At 37.5% G+C, this 23,368-nt stretch overlaps 1 protein-coding gene across 1 annotated transcript in view; it reads left to right on the top strand.

The window, feature by feature from the left end:
• COL28A1 (collagen type XXVIII alpha 1 chain) overlaps positions 1-23,368 on the top strand; it is a 199,480-nt gene that overhangs the window by 56,204 nt on the left and 119,908 nt on the right. The window contains exons 14-17 of the mRNA XM_055115702.2: positions 2,821-2,865; positions 3,917-3,970; positions 19,593-19,661; positions 20,776-20,844. Of these exons, the coding sequence (XP_054971677.1) occupies positions 2,821-2,865; positions 3,917-3,970; positions 19,593-19,661; positions 20,776-20,844 (237 nt within the window). The remainder of the gene's footprint in view (positions 1-2,820; positions 2,866-3,916; positions 3,971-19,592; positions 19,662-20,775; positions 20,845-23,368) is intronic.

The following is a 23,368-nucleotide window of genomic DNA, read 5'->3' as shown; positions in this document are numbered from 1 at the left end:
TTTAAATAGATTGAGACTTTCTGAATGCTTTTAAAGTACTGTAGAGTTAAAGTCAGGTGGATCTGCAAAAGGTAGGCTTGGTAATTATCTCTGGTCAAAATGGGAAATGTGAAAATGAATAGATTCTTCCTGGAGTATAACTGAACATGGAAGATGGACCTGGATATTGGCAATGCAGAAAAAGGGACGCACATAGAATAGAATAGAAATGAAAGTCAAAGTATACCTGGGAAAACTAGATGAAATTAAAATGGTTGACAAAGGATATCATATTTCATTGACTAAGATGTCAGGGGTTATTAAATGTCCCATTATTTTCCATACCAAAAAGGAATAACCAAAAAAAAACCCACCGCCAATTATAAATGTAAGGTGCAATTGACTGTAAAATATACCCCAATGTCAGAGATATAAAAATGTGAAAAAATGTGCCTTAGAACTGATGAGATATAGAGTCCTTGACACGAAGAGTTTACACAAGTTTATTCAGAAAAACATATGAACAACATGAAGAGATAGAGAAGTGGAAATTAAAATGGCTAATAAATAAGAAAAATATCCGAATACAGTAGCAATCAGATAAGTGAAATTAATACATTAAAATTAGGCCGAAGTGGGAGGATCACTTGAGTCCAGGAGTTTGAGACCAGCCTGGGCAACATAGTGAGGCCCCGTCTCTACAAAAAATTTAAAAATTAGTTGGACATGTGCCTGTAATTCCAGATACTTGGGAAGGTGAGGTGGGAAGATTGCTTGAGTGCAGGGGGTTGAGGCTGCAGTGAGCTGTCATTGTGCCACTGTACTCCAGTTTGGGTAACAGAGCGAAACCCTGTCTCAAAAAAAACAAAATAGGCTGGGCATGGTGGCTTATGCCTGTAATGCCAACACTTTTGGAGGCCAAGGTGGGCAGGTCATCAGAGGTCAGGACAAGCCTGGCTAACAAGGTGAAACCCCATCTCTACTAAAAATACAAAAATTACCCAGGCATGGTGGTGCACACCTGTAATTTCAGCTACTCGGGAGGCTGGAGCAGGAGAATCGCTTGAACCCGGGAGGCAGAGGTTGCAGTGGGCCGAGATTGTGCCATTGCACTCCAGCCTGGGGGACAGAGTAAGACTCCATCTCAAAAACAAAACAAAACCAACAATAAAACAATAAGGTATTATATCACCAGCGTGGGCAACTAGGGAGGCTGAGGTGGGAGGATTGCTTGAGCCTGGGAGATAGAGGCTGCAGTGAGCTACTCCAGCCTGGGCAACAGAGCAAGACCCTGTCTCAAACAACAACAACAACAACAACAACAACAACAACCAAAACCAAACATACAAAAGTATTATATCACCTATCAAATTAGCAAACAGTGAAGTAATGTATAATACTAATTGTTGATGGGGAGCCCATAAGATAAAGATACACTCTCTCATACTCAGGTAGTGGAAATGATTAACAAACAAACTTTATGGAGGAAGTTTCTCTCTGTTTATTTCTATATATGGCATGAGAGACAAAGGACAGCCAGTGAGCCTTAAATGTGCTTATGGTCTCTGCTTCCATCATCCTCTTCTAGTAGACTATTCTTCGGAGTGAATCAGAAGTTGGGCAGAGATTTATACATAAAGATGTTCATTATAATATTAGGTCAAAGCTAGGGAAATGAGTAAATAAATTATGGTAGTTCCCTATTCTTGACTATTATCTGTTTACTATGAGTTTTTAATGACATGGAAAAAGGAAATTTTTTTTTTTTTTGAGACAGAGTCTCGCTCTGTTGCCCAGGCTGGAGTGCAGTGGTGTGATCTCAGCTCACTGCAAGCTCCGCCTCCCGGGTTCACGCTATTCTCCTGCCTCGGCCTCCCGAGTAGCTGGGACTACAGGCGCCCGCCACCACGCCTGGCTAATTTTTTGTATTTTTAGTAGAGACAGGGTTTCACTGTGTTAGCCAGGATGGTCTCCATCTCCTGACCTCGTGATCCGCCCGCCTTAGCCTCCCAAAATGCTGGGATTACAGGCGTGAGCCAGCACGCCTGGCCGGAAAAATATTTTTGATACAGTGTAAGGCCAAATGGGTAGGACAGAAAATCAGACATACACTTTGATCACATTATTTGAAGAGCAATCTACTGGGAATAAAACTGGATGAAAATATGCCTAAAATGTTAACAGCATTTGCTTCTGTGTGATTTTTCAAATTGTTTATTTATATGTTTCTATAATTGTCAAAGTGTGTCAATTGTTAACAGGTTGTACTTTGATAAGCAAAAAAATAGAAGTGGAAATCTGGGGAAATAAAAACTAGACTATGTTCTCCCTCACAAAATAAATTTTAAAGGGTTTCCTGGTTATGGGACCGAATGAAATATTTTCTATTAGAAGAGTATTGAATATAAACAGTGTTTTGCCACGTTCAGTGTTTTGAAGATGAGCAAAAGAGTGATTTAGATAGCATGGAAATGCACTACATTGTTAATTTAACTGACATTACCCTGTCGGAAGGAAATAATATTCCAATAAGTTTATAGCCCTCTAAGGAATCTTATAAAGTAATTTCTTTACTCTAACCAAAATGACCAAAATGTCAATATGTAGGCAACGGACTTACATCTAAAATTGTATTTTCGTGGAGATTGTTTACTGAAGGAAAGTTTGACACTCCTACCCCTTGGCTTGTTAATTAGGATTATTTCAGTTTATTGCCTTTGATGTTAAGATAACCAGGGAAGATGGCAATTACCGAGAACACATTTCCTTCCCTCCTACCTAAAATCACTGCACGTTGAAGATGTATATTTAGAGAGACTTATTTTCAATTTTATTCCACAGGGATCCCCAGGGCCATATGGACCAAAGGGACCCAGAGGAATTCAGGTAAGGGGGTTAAAACCAAATCTAAGTTTGGATTAGAATCACCTGGGGAGTTTTTAAACCATCCCCTTGCCCACTTGCACCCTCTGCCAATTAAATCAGAATGTCTGGGGATTGAAGCCAGGCATTAATATTGTTTAAGATACCCAGAAGATTACAATGTGCAATAAATTTTGGAAACAACTTCCCTAATGTTTTCATTAACTTAACTAAGATTCCTAAAGATAGGTACCAACAGGCAAGTATTAGTGAGTAGCTTAGGGGATGAAGTTAAAAAATTAGGAGTCTGGAAAGATGGAAAGTCAAAGTGGTTAAAAGCAGGATGTAACTATTTTTGCACTGCTACTATAATGTAGTTGGAAAAGTTATGCATTTTATCTAAATCACAGTGTATTTTTATTGTTCTATAACTACAGATAGTGTTCTATAATATGGACTGATTCTCTAAGGCATTTAAGTTAGACATCCATAGATTTCAGAAAATAATTTGAATCTTTTCCTAGCCTAGGAACTTATCTCTTCTAAAGTTATAATGGTGCTCTGTGTGAGGAGTTAATTTCAGTATTTCAAAAGGCCAACAGAAAATTATAATTTTACCCAGAATTTCCTAGACACCATCTAGTTAACCACTAACTTCTTTGCTTTAGCCTGGAAATGTCAGAGCCAGGCAGTCATTCTGGTTATCACAGGTTCATTGGAAGCTCTAACATCAGTTACATATGCCTTAGATATTTTAAAAAAGAAGATACTTAACTGGCAAAATATTTTTTAAAAGGAGTCAAGAACGTTGGAATAACGTTGGAAACACAGGTTTAGTAAACAAACATCTCGTTAATTAAATGTTTGCTCTTAGCATAAGTGCTATTTTGGAAGCTACTTATTTGACACAAGAAATTTTATCTCATCCCACTTCTCGATTGAATGTGATTTCAATTTAGCTCTGAGTTACACAGTCTAACTTCGAACGCCAGGATCTCTAGGGACCCTAAAGAATGATTCATTCCTGCTGGCCTTTTGTACACAGAACTAATTCTTGGTTTTCATCCTGGAGCAGGGAATTAGTGGACCTCCAGGAGACCCAGGCCCAAAGGGGTTTCAAGGCAATAAGGTAATCTTCCCCTTTGATTAAAGACAGGCAGAGTGCATTTCCCCTAGTGCACTATGGTAATGTATGTTTTATTAGGTAAAAGTCAATGGATTCTTTGAGGAAGTACCTTTGGAAATGCATAATAACCTGCAGATGTATACAGAGAATTAACTCCTAGTGCATTCAGGAAGTTAGCAGCATACCTTTGTCATTTATTATTATATTATTCAAAGAGGGGTATTGTTAACTATAAGCCATTATCTAGAATCTTTGCTGTGTTTCCTTCTTACTCCTGACTTTTATTTATTTTATGGCTCATTAGAAACCAAAAAGCAATAACAAGTGACACAATTCAAACCACTCTATTTCTCAAATGTAATGCCACCTCAATATACACTTTATAGGGGAAGGAAATTTACAATTGTTATACCAACAGAAATCAAGCTTTTTTTAATTACAGGGAAATCTCAACCATCAGCACCATGCTTGTAGTATCAGTCCACAGATAACCAGCCAAGACAAATAGGGAGGGGTTGAATACAAGCCACGCAGAACAAAAAGATGCGGATGGGAGGGATCTTTAAAGGCCTGGTTATAAGGCTCTCTTTTCCAATGAGAGTGACCATTAATTTGCTAAAACAAGCTGTTTAGTTCCTTTTTAACTCTTCTCAAAGTTTAGTAAATTTCACGGATATAGTAAATATCCAGTAAATGGTGTCGACTTAGTGATTTGAGTGGTATGGAATTTATGGCAGTAATAAAAGCAGAAGATGCCATCCTCAACTGACCCTAAAGAAAGCCAGCTTTTAAAGGGTGATATTAAACTGAAGTTGTAGGGAGCAGTTGGGCTACTTGAGAGAGGGGAAAGAGAGTGACAGTATAATATTTTTAATGAGATAATGACAGTGTGTGATTTACCAGGCCACTTTCAATTGGCAAATTAAAATAGAATGGGCTTCTCAGCAGGCATGTGCTTAGGCTTCAACTGGGGAAATTGTCTTTTTCACTTCTTGCCTATGATTAATTCTCTCTGGGGAAAGAAATGGCCTTGTTGAATACTGATGAGCAGAAGTTTTGATAAAATTGCATTGGCTACAGGTACAATCCTACAGTAAGAAAAAAATATATATTTTGACAGACCACACAATTTTTAGAATTCTTTGATTACCTAAGATGACAATTTTCATGTTTGTGAGAAAGAGGCTTACAGTCAGGGATCAGAGCTGGGGTTTGCAGTAGTGATGGAATTATAGAATGTTTGAGCCACTAGGGATGTTAGAGATCATACTGGCTTAGCATTTTCATTTTGGAAATGAGAAATAAAGCCTGGAGATCAAATGGCTTGCCTGAGGCAGAGTCCCAGTGAGGTCCCATCATCTGTGGAGGGCACTGAGGTGGTGCTGGCCTGGAAATAGTGCCTGCAGCTTTGGGTGATGCAGGTCGTGGCTGGCAGTTGTGGTGGTATGGTAGGGAATGGTCCATAAAAAGGTGTTCCTCCTCCTCCTTTTCTTCTTCTTCTTCTCTCTCTCTTTTTTAGAGATAGGATGTTGCTCTGTTCCCCCAGCTGGAGTACAGTGGCATGATCATAACCAACTGCAACTTGAATTCCTGGGCTCAAGTGATTCTCCTGCCTCAGCCTCCAAAATAGCTAGGACTAGAGGCACATACCACTGTGCCTGGCTAAATTATAATTTTTTTTTTTGTAGAGATGGGCTCTCGCTTTGTTGCCCAGTTGAGTCTGGAATGCCTGGCCTCAAGGGATCCTCCTGCCTTGGCCTCCCAAAGAGTTGAGACTACAAGTGTGAGCCACCATACCTGGCTCAACTCTTTATGTCTAATAGTGTTATCACTTAGGGTTAAAAACATATTTCAGTAAAATTTAGCCTTTAATTTCAGCAGTGCATTAAGTTTTAATAATGCATCAAGTATGTTTTGGGGGGGTTGGTTATAATTTTTCTGACATAATAGCACTTTGTGGTTGACTTTTACAGCATAATCATAAAAGGAGTCATTTTTCCAAAAGCATTTGAGCACTTCATCAATTTCCCAAGGGCCTCTCTTTTGTAAAATATACATGACATAAAATTGCCTCTTAAGTTTTAAGCACAAAGTTCACTGCCAAGTGAACAAAGTTCATTGCCAATCGAAAAGCTGTCAATTTCTAGATAATGTTGGGGATCGCTCGGAGTCTATGAAGTGGGCGTGAGTTCCCCCTTTTCTTTCTAGTCATAGTTCTGGTTTAAGGTCTGGACTCTTACTTTGACACTATTACTAACTTCTATATAATTTCTACTGCTCTTTGGATCTGTTAGCTGGAGATTCATGTCATATTGGTCATTAGCTATTTTTTTCATTTTATACACTTATTAGTGTACTGTCATAAAAGTCAGTTTTCAGGGAATGATTTCATCTTGCCTCCCAGAATGTACTATACTTTGAAGACATAATAAGCTATTTTTGTTCCTCAATCTGGAAATAATATTTTATAGTGACATTTATTTTTATCCATTATCATTTTATTAGACAATTTTAAAAGAAGCTGCTTTTGCAATTTGTGCAAAGAAACCCTCTAAAATTCAGTAATTCTGTATTCTCTAATGGGCACGAGGAAGATTATTTATTTTGAAACTTCTACAGTACCTAACATTTATTTATTGTATATTTATTATGTATAGGTAAAGTTTTAAGTGCTCATTTAATACTAATACCACCTTTTGAGACATGATCTATTCTTATTTCCATTGTACAGATTAGTCTACTAAGGCACAAAGAGTTTAAGCAATGGGTCCAAGTCTACAGAGCTAGTAAGGGACAGACTGAGTATTGAAACCCACAAGTCTGCTCTTAGCTACCATATTATATTTATCCCTTTAGGAAAAATTGCTGAATTTCCTGAATATTTGGCCTGAAATAAATGCATTTCTTTTTGACAGTGTGGAAGTTCTATCTGTCTTCCCTTCTGGTGGACTCTGGCTAGGGACAACAGTTTGTTGAAAGGTGCATTTCTCCTGGGTTTTAATCTTCATCTGAAAGTGCAGGAAAAAGGAAGGGAATATCTTGGGAGAAAGAAAACAGTAATGCTAATTGTGCATTTTCAAATATTATATTTCATATAAGACCTTAAAATAGAAACCTTTAAACTTGCAACATTTGCAAAGATTCCATGAGAGGTTCTAGAAAGGGCCTGCCTATGTCTGTGAATTTACAAATGGTCTTTCTCTTGAATTACACTCACTTTCTGCTGCTTTAGGGATTGGCTTTTCTTCATTAAAGGGTTTTCAGAAAAGGTGGCCAAAGAACAAAAGGAAAAAAATGCATGTGTTAAGTCAGGAAAAAATGTGCTCCTGGCCCATTTTCACAAATTATTTCTGTCAATAATACTTTCCACATGTAAAGTAGCTCCTAGTCTGCCCTGAATGACTTTGTTGCCTTAGGAACAAAACATAGATGTTTCTCAGAAAGAAGCCTTAGCTCAGAGTCCACCTCATCCTCTACCACACACGAAGGTCATCTTGTGGCATTCATAAGAACATCTCAGCCAGGCGCAGTGGCTCACGCCTGTAATCCCAGCACTTTGGGAGGCCGAGGTAGGTGGATCACGAGGTCAGGAGTTCAAGACTCAAGACCAGCCTGGCCAAGATGGTGAAACCCCGTCTCTACTAAAAGCACAAAAATTAGCCGGGCGTGGTGGCGGGCGCCTGTGATCCCAGCTACTCTGGAGGCTGAGGCAGAGAGTTGCCTGAACCCGGGAGGCAGAGGTTGCTGTGAGCCAAGATTGCACCACTGCACTCCAGCTGGGGCGACAGAGCGAGACTCTGTCTCAAAAGAAAAAAAAACGGAACATCTCAATAGTCTCGGAAATCAGTTAGAATTGTAATCACACAAGTGCCCAAGAAGCCTTATCCCTGAGACCAAACTGAAATTGTGACTCAGGAGACAGCGCTATGCTCTGAGGAAAGACTGAACCCCTAAAAACCCAACGCTGCTGCCTTCCATGGGGCTGTCATGGTGGCTCAGGTTGCAATCACGTGTGACCCTTGAAAAAGGCCTTTAATTACTAGGAAGAATGGCTTATGATTGGTAGGCCTTTCAAGTCACAGAGGACAAGTTACCGAAACTAATTTTGAATAAATCAACACAGTGGAACACTGGGTTTGCCCAGCCTATATTAGGTAATTTTTGCCATTTTCTTGATGTCTTTCTGAGGTTATTTCTGAAGGGCATTTCCTTCTCAAATCTCATGCAAATCCACTCTTTCCAAGACTCTCTTTGTGCCTTGGGAGGAGGGACTGCACAGTGGCGTGTGCAGGAAGCAGCTGGTGACATTTCGAAGTATCCCAGCATTAGAGCTTCAAGGCCGAAAGGGCACAAGGAGATATCCCTCATGTTTTTTCCCAAGGGAAAGTACCATATGCTAATCCTCAAACAGTTAAAAAATACTGCAGTATTATATATTTATCTTAAAAAATGAATTGCCTCCCTTCTCCTAACTCCTTCCGTTGTTCTACTCTAGGACGTTCATAATATTCCTGCAGGATATTTGTCCTAAGTGTTTTCTTCTTGCTGTACCGTCAAGTGTAAGAAACTTAGCATTCTTTTACCTATGAGACTTGGTCTTACTTTATGTTCAATTTAAACTTCTGAGATTCTAAGAAAATCCATAGAGAAATAGCACTAGACTGGCCCAGTTTAATAAATGGATATGGTCAGGGTAAATGACACAAACATTCATCCAAAATGGACAAAAGACCTACTGTTAGTGAATGAACTACAACCATGTTTGAAGAGGAGTTCATTGTAGTGAGGGTGATGAGGGTAGTACATGATACATTTAGTTCACCCTGAAGTTTGCACCACACCACAGTTTTTGGATACCCTACTTTTCTGAATCCTACTTTTTCAAGCTTCCATCCCAGTTTCTGAGGTTCCCAAGCAAAGGATATGTTTTTCAGGTTAATGATATATTAATGAGGAGATTAAGTAAACAAGAGCTAGTTGTACAGACCCTGAACTTAAAACTGTAAGCATGCTAAACATCCCTATGCAACATCCTGTTTTCTTCAAAGTGTTCTACGAAAAAGGGTTTTGGTAAGAGGGCTGGCTGTCTTCCTTTCAGATATGATATTAGGAATGCATGTGTGGATATTTCTGGGAGCTGGAAGTGTGCTAATCAAGTTTCTCTCCTTTGAGCTTCCATGTATTATACCGTTAAACATTCCTAGTCTTCTTTCAGATAGGAACCATTGGCAGAAGAACTGGACAGATATGAGCAGGTCTATCACTATTTTTGAAAAGTCTAAATCAGAAGATTTGGGAACAATGGGTCAGGAACACCACTATCTGGGAGATTCAAAAATTCTGCTTTGCATACTAATTCACACACAGTTACATGAAGCAACAAGTATTTTTTGAATGAATGAGTGAATAAAAGGTTTTAAATGGCATGAGTGGTCAACAGTGTCATACTGAAGACAGGTTATGTGGGCAGTTGCCTATGTGGTAACTTAATTTGGCAATATTGAGGTCATTGGGAAGATTCAAAAGAATAATTTCAGTAGAAGGGTCAAGGAGATGGCAATGAGTTGTGGAGAAAACCAGAGAGAAGGATTTAACAGTCAGGAACATTGACCATTCTTCTAACATAGTTGGGTAATAAAGACAAACAGGACAGTGTTGACATACCCCATCAAAAGCTTCCTGTGCATTAAACAATCCAGTGTGTTACTTCTACTTTCTTCTAAAAGTGGCATGAAGACTTGGGGTTTAATTTGTATTTTTTACAGTTTCTTGTATACAACTTAGAGTCTTACATTTTCTATGCCAGTATTTTCATTAGAATAGAAATCACTAATGAAGATTTAGTAGTTTTAAAAATACATTATTGTTTTGGTCATTATTTAAGTACTTGGTTTGGCTCAAAATTAGCTTAGTAGCTAGGTCAACCTACTAAACATAACTAATGTTTCCAGTTACGGGTTGGAAGTAGTTCAACATCACAAATATGAACAACTATAAAGAATTTTTACACCTTCTCCTCAAACAAGCATCTCGTGTAGATATATTTCAGTTCTTATATAAGTCAAAAACCTAACAATTTCCTAACATCATGATGTTGCTTTCAACCACTTAAAAAGTCACGATTTGTAACAGGATATAATTCCTTATAATTTATCACTTGAAGTGAAGTAAATCAAGTGAAAACATGTAGACACCTACATTTCTTGGCAAAGAATAATTAATCAAACAAAAAACTGTTTTAAGTTCACAATTCTCTTAACAGAATGACTGTATTTTTGGCTTCATGTAAACTATTTTAAGTATAGGGTAGTTGAACATGTCAGCTTTTCTAGTTGTCCAAAAACAGTAATTTGCTTTCTGGTTCTTCTGGCAGGACAACAACTTTGAACAAGGGTTGTGACTGCTCAGTGTATAGGAAGACTCCCTTTACAATTTTAATTATAAATAACTGTTAAATGAAGACTCATAGCCAAGCTGCCAAACGATGTGAATGTTTTTCCTTCAGAGATGTCAAAGTCTGAATGCTATTTCTGTTCTGGGCCTAATTAAAGGGAAAGAATCATTAGTAATCCAGCAATTCTTGCTGTAGAAAAGGCTTTGACCTACATGCACATCTGCCCACCAAGACTCTAAATGAGCTTATTAACTCGTTTGACATGAGACAACTGATAGTGACAACTTGAAGTGGCTGCCAGAACATGTGGGATGTCAGCCAATAGCTTCAAGGTAGATGATTTCTATTCCCAAATTGCTGATGCATGTGGTTCTCAGCAGATGGGGTACATATACTCTGTGTGTGTGTGTGTGTGTGCGTGTGTGTGTAGATTGTCAGGTAAAAGCTCTGATGGACCAAGGAACTGAAAATGCTGCCAACATTTCCCACAAAGTTGCTGAGTTTAACCTGCATGCATAGTCAAAGGGGGCACTAATGTGGATCAGAATCAGCCACTGCAGTGTCTTCAGAGGGATGTCAGAATGTTTTCTTTGTAATTACATCAATGTCCTTACTTATTTCAAGTAAGTTGCAATAGCAAGTTTGCAACAGAGAAAATTAATTGTATTCCAAGGGTGTTTTTATTGTGGTAAAATATATAATAATATTTATTATTTGAACCATCTGTAAGTATGCAATTCAGTGGTATTAAATACATTCACAATGTTGTATAACCATCACCAGTATCTATACCCACAACTTTTTCATTGTCTCAACATAAACTCTGTACCCATTAACCAATAACTCCCCATATTTCCCTCCTCCCAGCCTCCAAGGGTTAGTTTTTAAGAAACATTATCACGCTGTCATATGCGCCCATCTGCTCTCATAATCAGTGGCCTTGTTTTTAGGTTAATGGAGCATGTCCACCCTGAATTTTTACCAGCAACTCATTTTGTGCTGGAGGATTCTAAACAGTGTCTTCTAGAGCTGCGATTCTCAAAAGCTCTCCTAATGGGCTGCTGACTGGTCCTTCCTTTTAGAGAAAATGACTTGCATTTTCTTAGATTTTGTTATATATAATGAAGTATGACCTTCCTATTAGTTGAAACACATGAATTGCCATGTTTGTAGGCCAAACATGATCAAATATTGTCAATTTCATGTGGTTAAACCTAATAGCATTCTAGAAGGTGAGTTAAGAGTTACTAAAATGTGGTTCAATATAATTTTTATTATATTCTTCACCAATTCATTGTTATTATGGAGTCTTTTTCTGCTTTAGACAGCACAAGTAGGTAGAATATATGGACTGGACTTTCTCTCTTACCTAAATAGCTGGTATTCAAAAAAGATTTTAGTTGGAGATTTGACATAATAGTGGTTCCAAACTCAGTACAGTTCACTTACCAGTTTATATGTAGATTTACCTTGTGTGATCACAGTATTGCCAGTTATAATTTACATTACTTTTAACATTAAGTGACAACCAAGTAGACTTTATTTACCTGAAATAGCATGTGCATCAGCTTGGATAAATTATATTTCCTCTTGGCTTATATTTTATTTTAGAGATGCTTTGTCTTCATACGATGGATTTTCAGTTATGAGTAGATTGTAATTATATGACTTTTGTATTTTTCATCCTGTAATAAAGATATGAATTTAGTCTGCAGTCATACAATTTTTGAAATACTTTAAAAGAAGAATTAAAAAGTTTCAAGAGGCAGTTTGGCACAGTGATTAAGGTTTGGGTTTAACCTCAAACTGCTGGGTTTCAAACCCAGTCCTATATTTTATTGGCTCTATGATTTGGGCAAGTTACTTTACCTCCCTATGACTCAATCTTTTCATCCATGCAGTAAGTTAATAACAGTAGCTACTTCTTAGAGCTGTGGTAAGGATTAAATGAGTTAATACACGTCAGTCACATAGAGCAGCACTTCTTGCATAGTAAGTGCCATATGTGTTGGTAATTTTAATTAAGTAGTTAAGTATTTTGACAACTGTCTTTATACTAATGTAGACCAAGTTTATTCTGGTAAATTTTCTAAAAACAAGCCTTTTATAACACAACACTTCCTCTGAAATGAGAAACTTGGTGCTAAAAATGGAGCTTGATTTAACAAGTACTTGATAAATATTGATCCTTCTTTCCTTCCTTCCTTCCTTCCTTCCTTTCTTCCTTCTTCCCTCCCTCCCTCCCTCCCTTCCTTCCTTCCTCTATTTCCAAAAGGAGGCTTTCTTGACCTTTCTCCCAAGTCTCTGTATACAGTCATCACTTCACTGAGTTTCAGCTGAGAATGTATCCTGGCCATACTTGAACCATTCTGCACCTACAAAATGTTCATCCATCATTTTCTTCCATTTGAAAAGTATTAGAATATTTGCAATAAAACTTAAAATATTAAAGTTGGTGCCATACATATCTGGGAAATGATTTTTAAAAGTTGCTAAAACATCTTTGTAATGTTAAGAAAATATGATAAAATTGTTCATAATTGTATTATCAAAAAAAAGTGTAAAGTTATGTCCTCAAATAATTCAGTCTTGGATAACCATTTGTTATGTATTATCTTAGAGAAATGAAGGATTTGCTTTTGGTTAGAATCAGTGCCAGGGATACGGAGTGTTAGTTGGTTTTCTCAGCTGAATTTTCCTCTTCATTGTGGTTTCATTACTCTTTCAGGTAAAAAAAAGACTAATTGTGTCTGGGTGAATTGGTAGGAGAAATTGTGTAATAGGTACTTGATATCATTATGTAATTTATATACAGTTGCTCCTAGTTGAAAACCTAAGCGAACCACAGGGAACTGCAGAGGAGCATTTCTAGACCCACAGCTCCTCAGCCCAGAACAGCTGTCCAGTTTTGTTCACCTCCCACAGCTAGCAGAGCCCCTGCTCCCTAGTCAATGCTCAGTAAACGTCTGGTGCATGGATGATTGAGTGAATGATAGGAATGAGCTAAACACTGAGAATGCAAAGCTGAACAAAATCATATGCATCATCCCCATAGTCTAGTGGGGAGGAGATGGAGAACATTAAATGCAAAGTTGCAACTTGTAATGAATGCTCAGAAAAAAAAGGAAAACAGTACTATCAATACTAAAATAGTGACTTCATCTTATCAGAAAAACCCTTCTTGAAGCCATGCTGCTTAAAATAAGATCTGAAGGGTAAGAATCACTATGAAAGAGAAAGGTAAGAGCATCCCAGACAGAGAGAATAGACTGTGCAAATATCCTGTGGCAGGAGGAGCAAGGCAAGTACAAGGAATTCAACAAAAGCCAATGTTGCTGGAGTGGGGAGTAAAGAGGTGACTGATGACAGATGGATTGGAGAGGCAGGGCCTTGTAAGGAGCTCTGTCTTTGGGAAAGGCCTCAGAAGGTTTTACTCAGATTAAAATTAAAATTAAAAAATTGCTCTGCAGCAATGGAGGGAATAAATTGGAGCATGCTAGAGTGGCTGCGAGTAGAGTACTAAGGGCTTTGTTGTACTCTGAACAAGAGGTATTATCAGTTTGCTGTAGACTGGAGATGCGTGGTAGAGGACTGAAGTGGATGGATTTGAGAGATATTTAGGAGGCATACTGATAGGTGTTGGGATGCGTTGCATATGGTGGCAGAGGGAGTGGGAGGTGTCATGAATGACCCCTAGGTTCCCGTTTGACACAGGAGGGATTCTGGTGCCCTTCCCTGAGGTGGGAAGGGCTGGAAGATGACTATATTGGGGAGTGAAAGATGACAATTTATCTTTGGAAATGATGAGTCTCTTTTTGAAATTCTCTTTTTCCCCAACTCCCCACAAGACATCTTTGTATTCTTCCACTCCCACCTGACTTAAATGTTGGTACTGTTCATGGTACTGACCTGAGCCTTCAACCTCATTAATCACTCTAAACCGCAGTGCCCAATAAGGTAGCCACATGTGTCTACTGGGCATTTGAAATGTGGCTGGTCCAAATTGAGATGTGCTGTAAGTATAAGATACACATCAGATTTCAAAGACTTGGCATTAAAAGATGGTAAAAAATAATTAATACTTTAAAAAGTGTTGATTACATGTCAAAATGATAATATGTTGTATTTATTAAGTAAAATTTATTAATTATAATTTACCTGTTTTTTTATTTCTTAATGTGGCTAGTAGAGAATTTAAAATTACAAATGTGGCTCGCTGTCTACTTGCATTGGACCATGCTGCTCCAGACAGTGGCCCTAGTGTCACCTTGTTTCCGGCCTGTTGGGCTCGCAGGCTGCTGACTGTCTCTAGAATATTTAACATCATTTTAAGCCTCATACTCTTTCTTCTTCTGTAACTTTTGTTTCTTTTCTTTTCCATCAGATTAGCTATGATTCCTACTTCTTTGTTTGGATCAAACATCTCCTCTACTATATGAAACTTTCCCAATTCCTTAAGGTAGAATTAAACATTTCTGCCTCAGAGTCTTATGTATTCTGTTAATATCTTTATTATGCTAATTCACATGCTTGTATTTTATTTTATATTGATTTGTCTCTCCAGCCAGATTGTAAGCTTCTGCAAAGTGCAGGTGCAATCTGATTTATGTCTGTGATTAGGTAAGCTGATATTCAATTATAGACATAAATTGTTATTTACCTATTATTAGTTTGGTGCTCAAAAAAGGTCTGGTGAATAACAATTAAATCTATACATATTAAACAGGTGTTGTGTGACTGGTTATGACTTAGATGTTTTGCAGACAATATCTTGAATCCTCTCAACAGTGCTACAAGGCAGATATAATTATCCTCATTTTGCATATGGAGATCTTGCAAAAGCTAAAATTGTTAGTAAATGATAGAACCAAGGTTCTACAAGACCAAATGATTCAAAGCCATGGTTTTTTCCCTGTGACTCCATGCATGAAGGGCTAGGTGTGGTGGCTTACACCTGTAATCCCAGCATTTTGGGAGGCCAAGACAGAAGAATCATTTGAGGAAAGGAGTTTGAAAAAAAAACCCAAACCCCAAAATCTATTTCCTATGATTGTTAGAAGATTAAATGAGATAATGTATATAACATGTCTGGGCAGTGCTGATAAATAGCAGGTTTTATTAAACATTGGCTTCCTGTCCTCTTGAAGCCCATAGTATGGGTGTTCTTAATTTCTGAAAAGGACAAAGGTGGTTTACCTAAACTTTTTGCTGCCTCCACACATGCTCACACTCACATTCACACACATTCACACTCACATGGAGGTAATGAGAAACATATTCTTTCTGGGGCTACTCATTTTAACCCAGACCTCTTTGTTATACTTGCCTGTTGGTAAATGGCTCTGATGGCAAATGAAAGTAAAGTAGATAAATAATTACTGTGGACATGCAATTTTTTGGGCATGCCATCTCTCTCTCTTTGTGTGTGTGTGTGTGTGTGTGTGTGTGTGTGTGTGTGTGTGTGTTGCTAAGGGCTGGGGTAGGAATATTATCAGGAAAGGAATCATGCCTGCCATCTTACCAGGGCTATTCTGACTAGAGTGCTGACTCTTCCCTCCCTGTTTTGTTTTTACCCAGACAGCATATTTTAGAGTCAGGACCACTTTCTTTACTACCTCAGGAATCTCTGTAGGAAAGAAAAAGTGGAAATTGGAAGGGAATAAACATGAGCTATAGGCCAATACTGTTTTGTGGATCCTACCTTGAGATACCAGGCTCCCGAGAAATAAATTTAAGCAAGTGAAATGTGAAGCTACATTGCTAAGGGGCTGTGTTCAGGTAAAGGAGAGCAATCCCTCTGTAATCTTCAGATCCCTGCAACTGCCTTGTAAAGCAATATTAAGATATTGCTCAGCTGCTCTTGGTACTTGACTAAGGCTAAAGGGATTTCATGGGCTCAAGGTAAGAGAGCTGCTTCTATTCTTCATTCTCCTGATCCATACATTTCAAGGTAATGACCAAATCAATTTCTTGTCACCAACCTGGGCTCTTGGTTTGTTTCTGATCAAACATCAGATAAGTACCAAGTAGGGCAGAACTTCCACTACTCAAAAAATCCTCAAATTCTCTACCAAATATATAATTTAGATGCCTTCTGACCCATTACAGAACCAATGCTACATATAGAAGGGATAAAAAATGAATAGAATGAGTGAATTTAGGGCCTTGTATTGTTATTATTGTATTTTTTTTTAGCCAGACAAATTCAGCAGTGGGTAGATATTATTATTGTATTTTTAATGGTATTATATATATATTACATATTAATGTTATATAATATATAACATTACATGTAATGTTATATATATAATATATAATATAATATTTTATATATATATTATATATAGTATTATATATATAACAGTATATATACTGTTATATATATTATATAACAGTATATATGCTGTTATATATATTATATAACAGTATATATGCTGTTATATATATTATATAACAGTATATATGCTGTTATATATATTATATAACAGTATATATGCTGTTATATATATTATATAACAGTATATATGCTGTTATATATATTATATAACAGTATATATGCTGTTATATATATTATATAACATTATATATACCTGTTATATATATTATATAACATTATATATACCTGTTATATATATTATATAACATTATATATACCTGTTATATATATTATATAACGTTATATATACCTGTTATATATATTATATAACATTATATATACCTGTTATATATATTATATAACATTATATATGCCTGTTATATATATTATATAACATTATATATACCTGTTATATATAATATAACATTATATATACCTGTTATATATATTATATAACATTATATGTACCTGTTATATATATTATATAACATTATATGTACCTGTTATATATTATATATTATATAACAGGTATATATAATGTTATATATATTATGTAACGTGTATATATAAATTCCACGGCTAAAAACATGTAAAATGAGAATGTCAGTCAAGTGGCTGCTCAGAAAACTTAATCAATATAGAAAAACAAGTACAAACTTAGGAGTTTAAGGGAAAAAATATTTGCCAGACTGACTTGTACTGAACAGGATGCACAGTAAGTACTTTTGAATTCAATCCACTTAAATATCAAAGGATCATAAATGTGGATGACTCATTTTGAGGCAGGATTCCTTTGTTTTAAATCACTCTGAGCCTGGGCATATCTTCTGGGGAGCTGGTTTGACTCTGACCCTTCTTAGCCCTTCTGGTTCTCTTCCGCAATTGGTCAAAGTCAACAGACTTTTTTTTTTTTAACAGACGGAGTCTCGCTCTGTTGCCAAAGCTGGAGTGTGGTGGCGTGACCTTGGCTCACTGCAACCTCTACCTCCCAGGTTCAAGCAATTCTCCTGCCTCAGCCTCCCGAGTAGCTGGGACTATAGGCACATGCCACCAGGCCCAGCTAATTTTTTTTTTTTTTTTTTAGTATTTTTAGTAGAGACAGTGTTTCACCATGTTGGCCAGGCTGGTCTTGAACTCCTGACCTCAAGTGATTCACCTGCCTCGGCCTCCCAAAGTGCTGGGATTACAGGCATGAGCCACCACATCGGTTACAGACTTCTTATAGTAAAGCAATGTCTTTACTATACCCACAGAACATTGCTCTGGTCATTAGGTGTCCCTTCCAAAATCACAAGCTTCTGGGGTAAATTGAGACTTTAATATTTCTGAAAACTCCTTTATCTCCCTTCATCTCAGAGAAGGCTTGTTTCACTTTCCTGTTTCATTTTACTGTTGGTTAGTGAAAGCATGAAGAGAGAAATCTTTGGGTTGAATGAAATTTTTAATAGCAAATATTCATTAGGTGAAACATAAGAGTGTTCAGCAATCTTCCTTAGCATAAATTAAAGGTACATGTGTGAATGTAAAAAACTGGAAGGAAATACACCGAAATTTTATAGTATTAATAGTTACAGATAGGTAATTTAAAATTTTCTTTGCATGCATGCTTTTTAATATATGACAATTTTCTACAATGAGACATATTATTTTGATAAACAGAAAAAAATAATATTATGAAAAGGGTAATTGGAGTCAGTAGCCACTCCCCTTCCCCTATCATCATGCCACAGGGCTTAAAGCCCGAGAGACCTAAAGAGCTGTAACTGTGTGAGTGGTATTCAGGTGTGAGTTTGGGCTGGCCAGGTAATCTCTCTGGGACTTGGGTTTCTCACCTGTGAAATGTAGGGGTTTGAGTGCAATGGTCACATCTAGTTCTAAAATGCCTGAATTCTATTATGGGCTTGCCACATCATAGGCTATTATTATTTCAAAATGCTCTGGCTTTGAGTAACAGAAATCTTGAATAATAGTGGCTTAAATCATAAGAACTCTTGCTGTTGAGTAAACAGAATATTTGAAGGCAGGTAGTCCAGGACTGGATCAGTTGCTCATTGAGGGTATCCAGGAGCCAGGCCTCTTCAGCTGCTGGCTTTTGTCCTAGAGATTGCTGCCTCATAGTTACAAGATAGTTATCACATCTCTATGTAGGAAAGAAGAGACAGAGGCAGTTTTCTCCTTTGCATCCAGTAAGGTCCTTCACATCTCGTTTGTCAGAATTGAGCCATGTGACCAACTGAGATGAATCAGTGACAAAGGGAAAGGAAATTCCCATCTTGCATTAGGCCAATGATCATTCATCCTACACCTCTGAGGGCAAAGAACAGCCACCCACTGACTGACTCAATTGGGGGTTTATCAGCAGGGAAGGAAAGCTGAGAAAGGACAGCCACAGGGGAGGAAACAAAATATGTCTTCCAGAGCACTTAAAGATTTGTGAATGAATGAGTGATGGCTGCGTTATGCCTTTTATGGATCCTGAAAACACTTGACTTTGTGGGCCCCTTCCTCCATAAAAACATTAAAAAATTATATTTATGAATGCAAGCTGTATTCATTGTTATATAGTCATTATGTTTATTTTTATTTTGAATCAAAAAATTACAATTGGAACATATTTGCAGGCTCCTAAAAGTGTTGTGGACCCAGATATTGTGACTACTGTGCCTAGTGGATAATTTGATCTTGGGTCTGTGTTTTCTTTCCAAATGAGTTGTAAACAATTGAGGGCAGGCACGATGTACAGGTTTGTTGTTGCTCTGAAGGCCCCTATTGCAAAACCATACATCTAAAAGCTGCTTAGTCAATACTATTGAGTCGACCTAACATATAACTGATGTCACTATTTCTTCCTCCAGGGTGAGCCAGGTCCTCCTGGTCCTTATGGTTCTCCAGGAGCTCCTGGAATTGGACAGCAAGGTATTAAGGTAAAGATACTTGTCTTTTTGCCCACTGATGACTGTTGAATTTATTGTAGGGCCTGGGGGAGCCATGATTTGAACTCCATTTGGCCTAAATCCAATAGACACAAGGAGGCTTCCTGAAGTTACTTCATTTTATGTGCTTGGACACAGAAATGTGCTTGTCAGGGGCAGTTACCACAAGAATAATTAATGTATTTTTTAATTTTGTTGGAATGAAAAACTTACTTGTCTCCAAATACCCACCCTTTTGCCAAGGTACATGTAGTTCTGTTGTTTTCATGGACTTTAAACATTCACATGCAAATATGTTATTGGGAAGTGAAACAACACATCAACAATCATGGTTCACACTGAATAAGCATAAAGGGGCAGAAACCAGAAGGGCCATGGCAATGAATAGGTCAATGTTGGCAGAGAGGTTTGTAGAGAACTAGAAAGGGAAGGAAGGAACGTCCATCCTGTGAGGCTGTACATTATGCAGGACATATTAATAAAGCAGAAGTGCCTATTTTGAATGGCTTTTCCAAGTGGTTGTGACAATAAGACTTTGAAGCAGGATTAAAATAGCAAGCAGTACAAAGCAGTGTACTTTGAATGTAATTGAATATCCCCATGTATAGCATTTCAACAATAAGCACATTGAGACTCCAGAAAAGGTGGAGTTTATGCTGGCAGAGTTATGGAGAAGTTTTCTGGAGGAGATGAAGTCTGAAAAGAGCTTAAAGGAGAGATGATAGGATAGAGTGGGGACAAGGAAGGGGTGACATTCCTGGATGGTGGCAAGAGGGCAGGGCACAGCACACACATTGTCAGCTTAGTCAGCTCCGTAACCAACCTGCATTGCCACACAGTCTGTCCTGCCAATTCTTACACAATATTTTGTGAAAACTGAAAATACTGAATTACATTTGGACAAGAAGAGATAATAAACATTTTAGGGTAATTTGTTCACTTAAATTCGAGCTATTTCTCTTCCTCTAGAATTTTTTACCTTTATGAAAACCAACATTTTGTCTATTTCGCTATTTATCCTTGTTGAAATCTTGAGAGAACTTTGCGCTATGTTTATTCTTTATTTAAAATCTCAAGCTTTCATTCTATTATTTCTTTCTCTTAGGGAGAAAGAGGCCAAGAAGGAAGACCGGGAGCTCCAGGACCCATTGGAGTTGGTGAGCCTGGACAGCCAGTAAGTAGCAAAAATTCTAGATGGAATGAAAAGGACAAATATAGTTTTTACTTGTTCTTTCTGTTTAGAATAAATGGTCAGATTAATCCACCTTGTATCTATTTTATTTATTTATTTTTTTGAGACGGAATCTCCCTGTCACCCAGGCTGGAATGCAGTGGCATGATCTCGGCTCACTGCAACCACCACCTCCTGGGTGCAAGTGATTCTCCTGCCTCAGCCTCCAATTAGCTGGGACTACAAGTGCACGTCACCAGGCCCAGCTAATTTTTTTTGTATTTTTAGTAGAGACGGTGTTTTGCCATGTTGGCCAGGCTCATCTCGAACTCCTGAGCTGAGGTGATTCACCCACCTCAGCCTCCCAACCACCTTGCATCTTTATGAGCAACAAATGAAAATAAATATGCGAGAACCAGATCCAAGTGCTATTTTTCACAACACTTGAAATAGAACTATGTATATATCTATATGTGTAAATATATATGATGTTTACAACCAACTCTCTTTTACTGTAACTTCTTACAAGATTAATCAACTTGAACAAGAAGAAAAGAGTTCTCATGTGTCAAAATTTTCTAGGAAGATCTGGACTCAAGCCTAATGTTTATACTATATAATGGATTTCTTTGTAACCACGAGAAAAATCACTGAGAATAAGGGCTTGGCTCATTATCTAATCCATGAGTATGCTCTAAAGCTAGGATTGATAATGGTAGACAGATAATACCTGTGTTATTCACAGCATCTCTTTTATGTAGCTTTGAAGTTTACTGTTGTTGGAGAAGAAAAAAAATTTCTACTAAAAGACATTTGGAGAGGAAGTGAATAAAATATGATTATTCTGGTATATGAAGCTTGTTAACTTTTCAAGTAATCATTATTCTCCTAGGGAAAAATAGTAGCTGACTCACTTAGGTACAAATAAAAACAACTGATTGTGGATAGCTGGTCTTTGAAGTTGTCTTTGCACTGCATAGTTCCTCACGTGTGTATATTCACAGAAACATACACTTCCTTACTGCACTCTGTGAGTGAAATGGCAACATATTATTTAGGTTTAGGCTTTTCACTAATGTCTGAACATACTAATTCAAAAAAGAGAGCATCATATGGAAGAAAAATACACTGGACTAATCATCTAGAGATCAGTGATCTAGTCTTAGTTTCCACTAAATAGATAGTACCATTAAAGATAAACTACTAACTTATTTTGGTCTCTATTTTGGTTTTGTGTTTCTGCTTAACAAACTTCCTCAGGACTAAGTGCCTTAAAACAATAATTTGTTATTTCTTATGATTTTGTGGGTTGACATGAGAGTTCTTTATAACTTGAAGTCAGATGGAGTGCTAAAATGGCTGGAATGTTAAAAATGGCCTCAAATGGCTGGCAGTTTGGTGCAGGTTGTTGTCTGGGAGCTTAGCTAGGGTTGTTGCCCAGAGACCTCAGTTCTCCTCCACATGGGCAGCTACAGTGGTTGCTTGGGCTTCCTCACAACATGGCAGCTTGAATCCAAGCAGGAGTGTTCCAATAGGCAGAAACCACTCATCATGTAAAGCTTAGCCTCAGAAATTATACAGCATCATTTCTGTGACATCTAAAGTAAGTATAGGACCAGCTCAGATTCGAGTGGAATAGAAAAAGATTTTGCCCGCTTATGAGGAATATCAAAGAACTTGTGGATGTATTTAATTTAGCGAAGTCTCAAATTTTAACTTCTATAAAATTAAAAGATTGGGTTCTCCTTAGGTCTATGATTTTCAGAGCTGGAAATATTCTGAAAATGTCAAAGAAATAAGTCATAATTAATTTTTTTGAGTCTTGCTCTGTCGCCCAGGCTGGAGGGCAGAGGCATGATCTCGGCTCACTGCAGCCTCTGCCTCCCAGGTTCACATGATTCTCCTGCCTCAGCCTCCTGAGTAGCTGGGATTACAGGTGCCCGCCACCATGCCTGGCTAATTTTTGTAGTTTTTGTAGAGACAGGGTTTCACCATATTGGCCAGCCTGGTCTCGAACTTCTGACCTCAGGTGATGAACCCACCTCTGCCTCCCAAAGTAATGGGATTACAAGCGTGAGCCACTGTGCCCCTCATAAAAAATTTTAAAATATAGATTGATGATTGTTTTTTCCAAAGAACTTTGTGCTTTGCTATTATTTATACCTTCCAAACTCAGCACTAAACTTAAGAATGAGTGTCACTTATTCATTGTCGTTCTTAAAATGTTTTTTTTAAATAATGAAATATTTTAAGCATATTGGAAAATATAGAGAATGAGTTGGTAAACCTCCACCAGGTAGACAATTATACTTAGTACATTTATTACTCTTGCTTTAGATTTTCTTTAAAAAACATAAAACATTATGGATACAGTAAAGTCTCCCTATCTTTTTCAGACAATAGAAGAGGAAGAAACATTTATCAACTTAATTTATGAGGCCAGTTTTCCCCTGATACCAAAACAAAATACTAAACATACATAAGAAGAAAACTACAGACCAATATCCCTTGTGAATATAGACATAAA

This window comes from Pan paniscus, chromosome 6 (assembly GCF_029289425.2).
Source record: "Pan paniscus chromosome 6, NHGRI_mPanPan1-v2.0_pri, whole genome shotgun sequence".
NCBI classification, from domain to species: Eukaryota; Metazoa; Chordata; class Mammalia; order Primates; family Hominidae; genus Pan; species Pan paniscus.
Note: the sequence above shows the minus strand (reverse complement) of the source record. Positions and strands in the feature narration are given on the sequence as shown.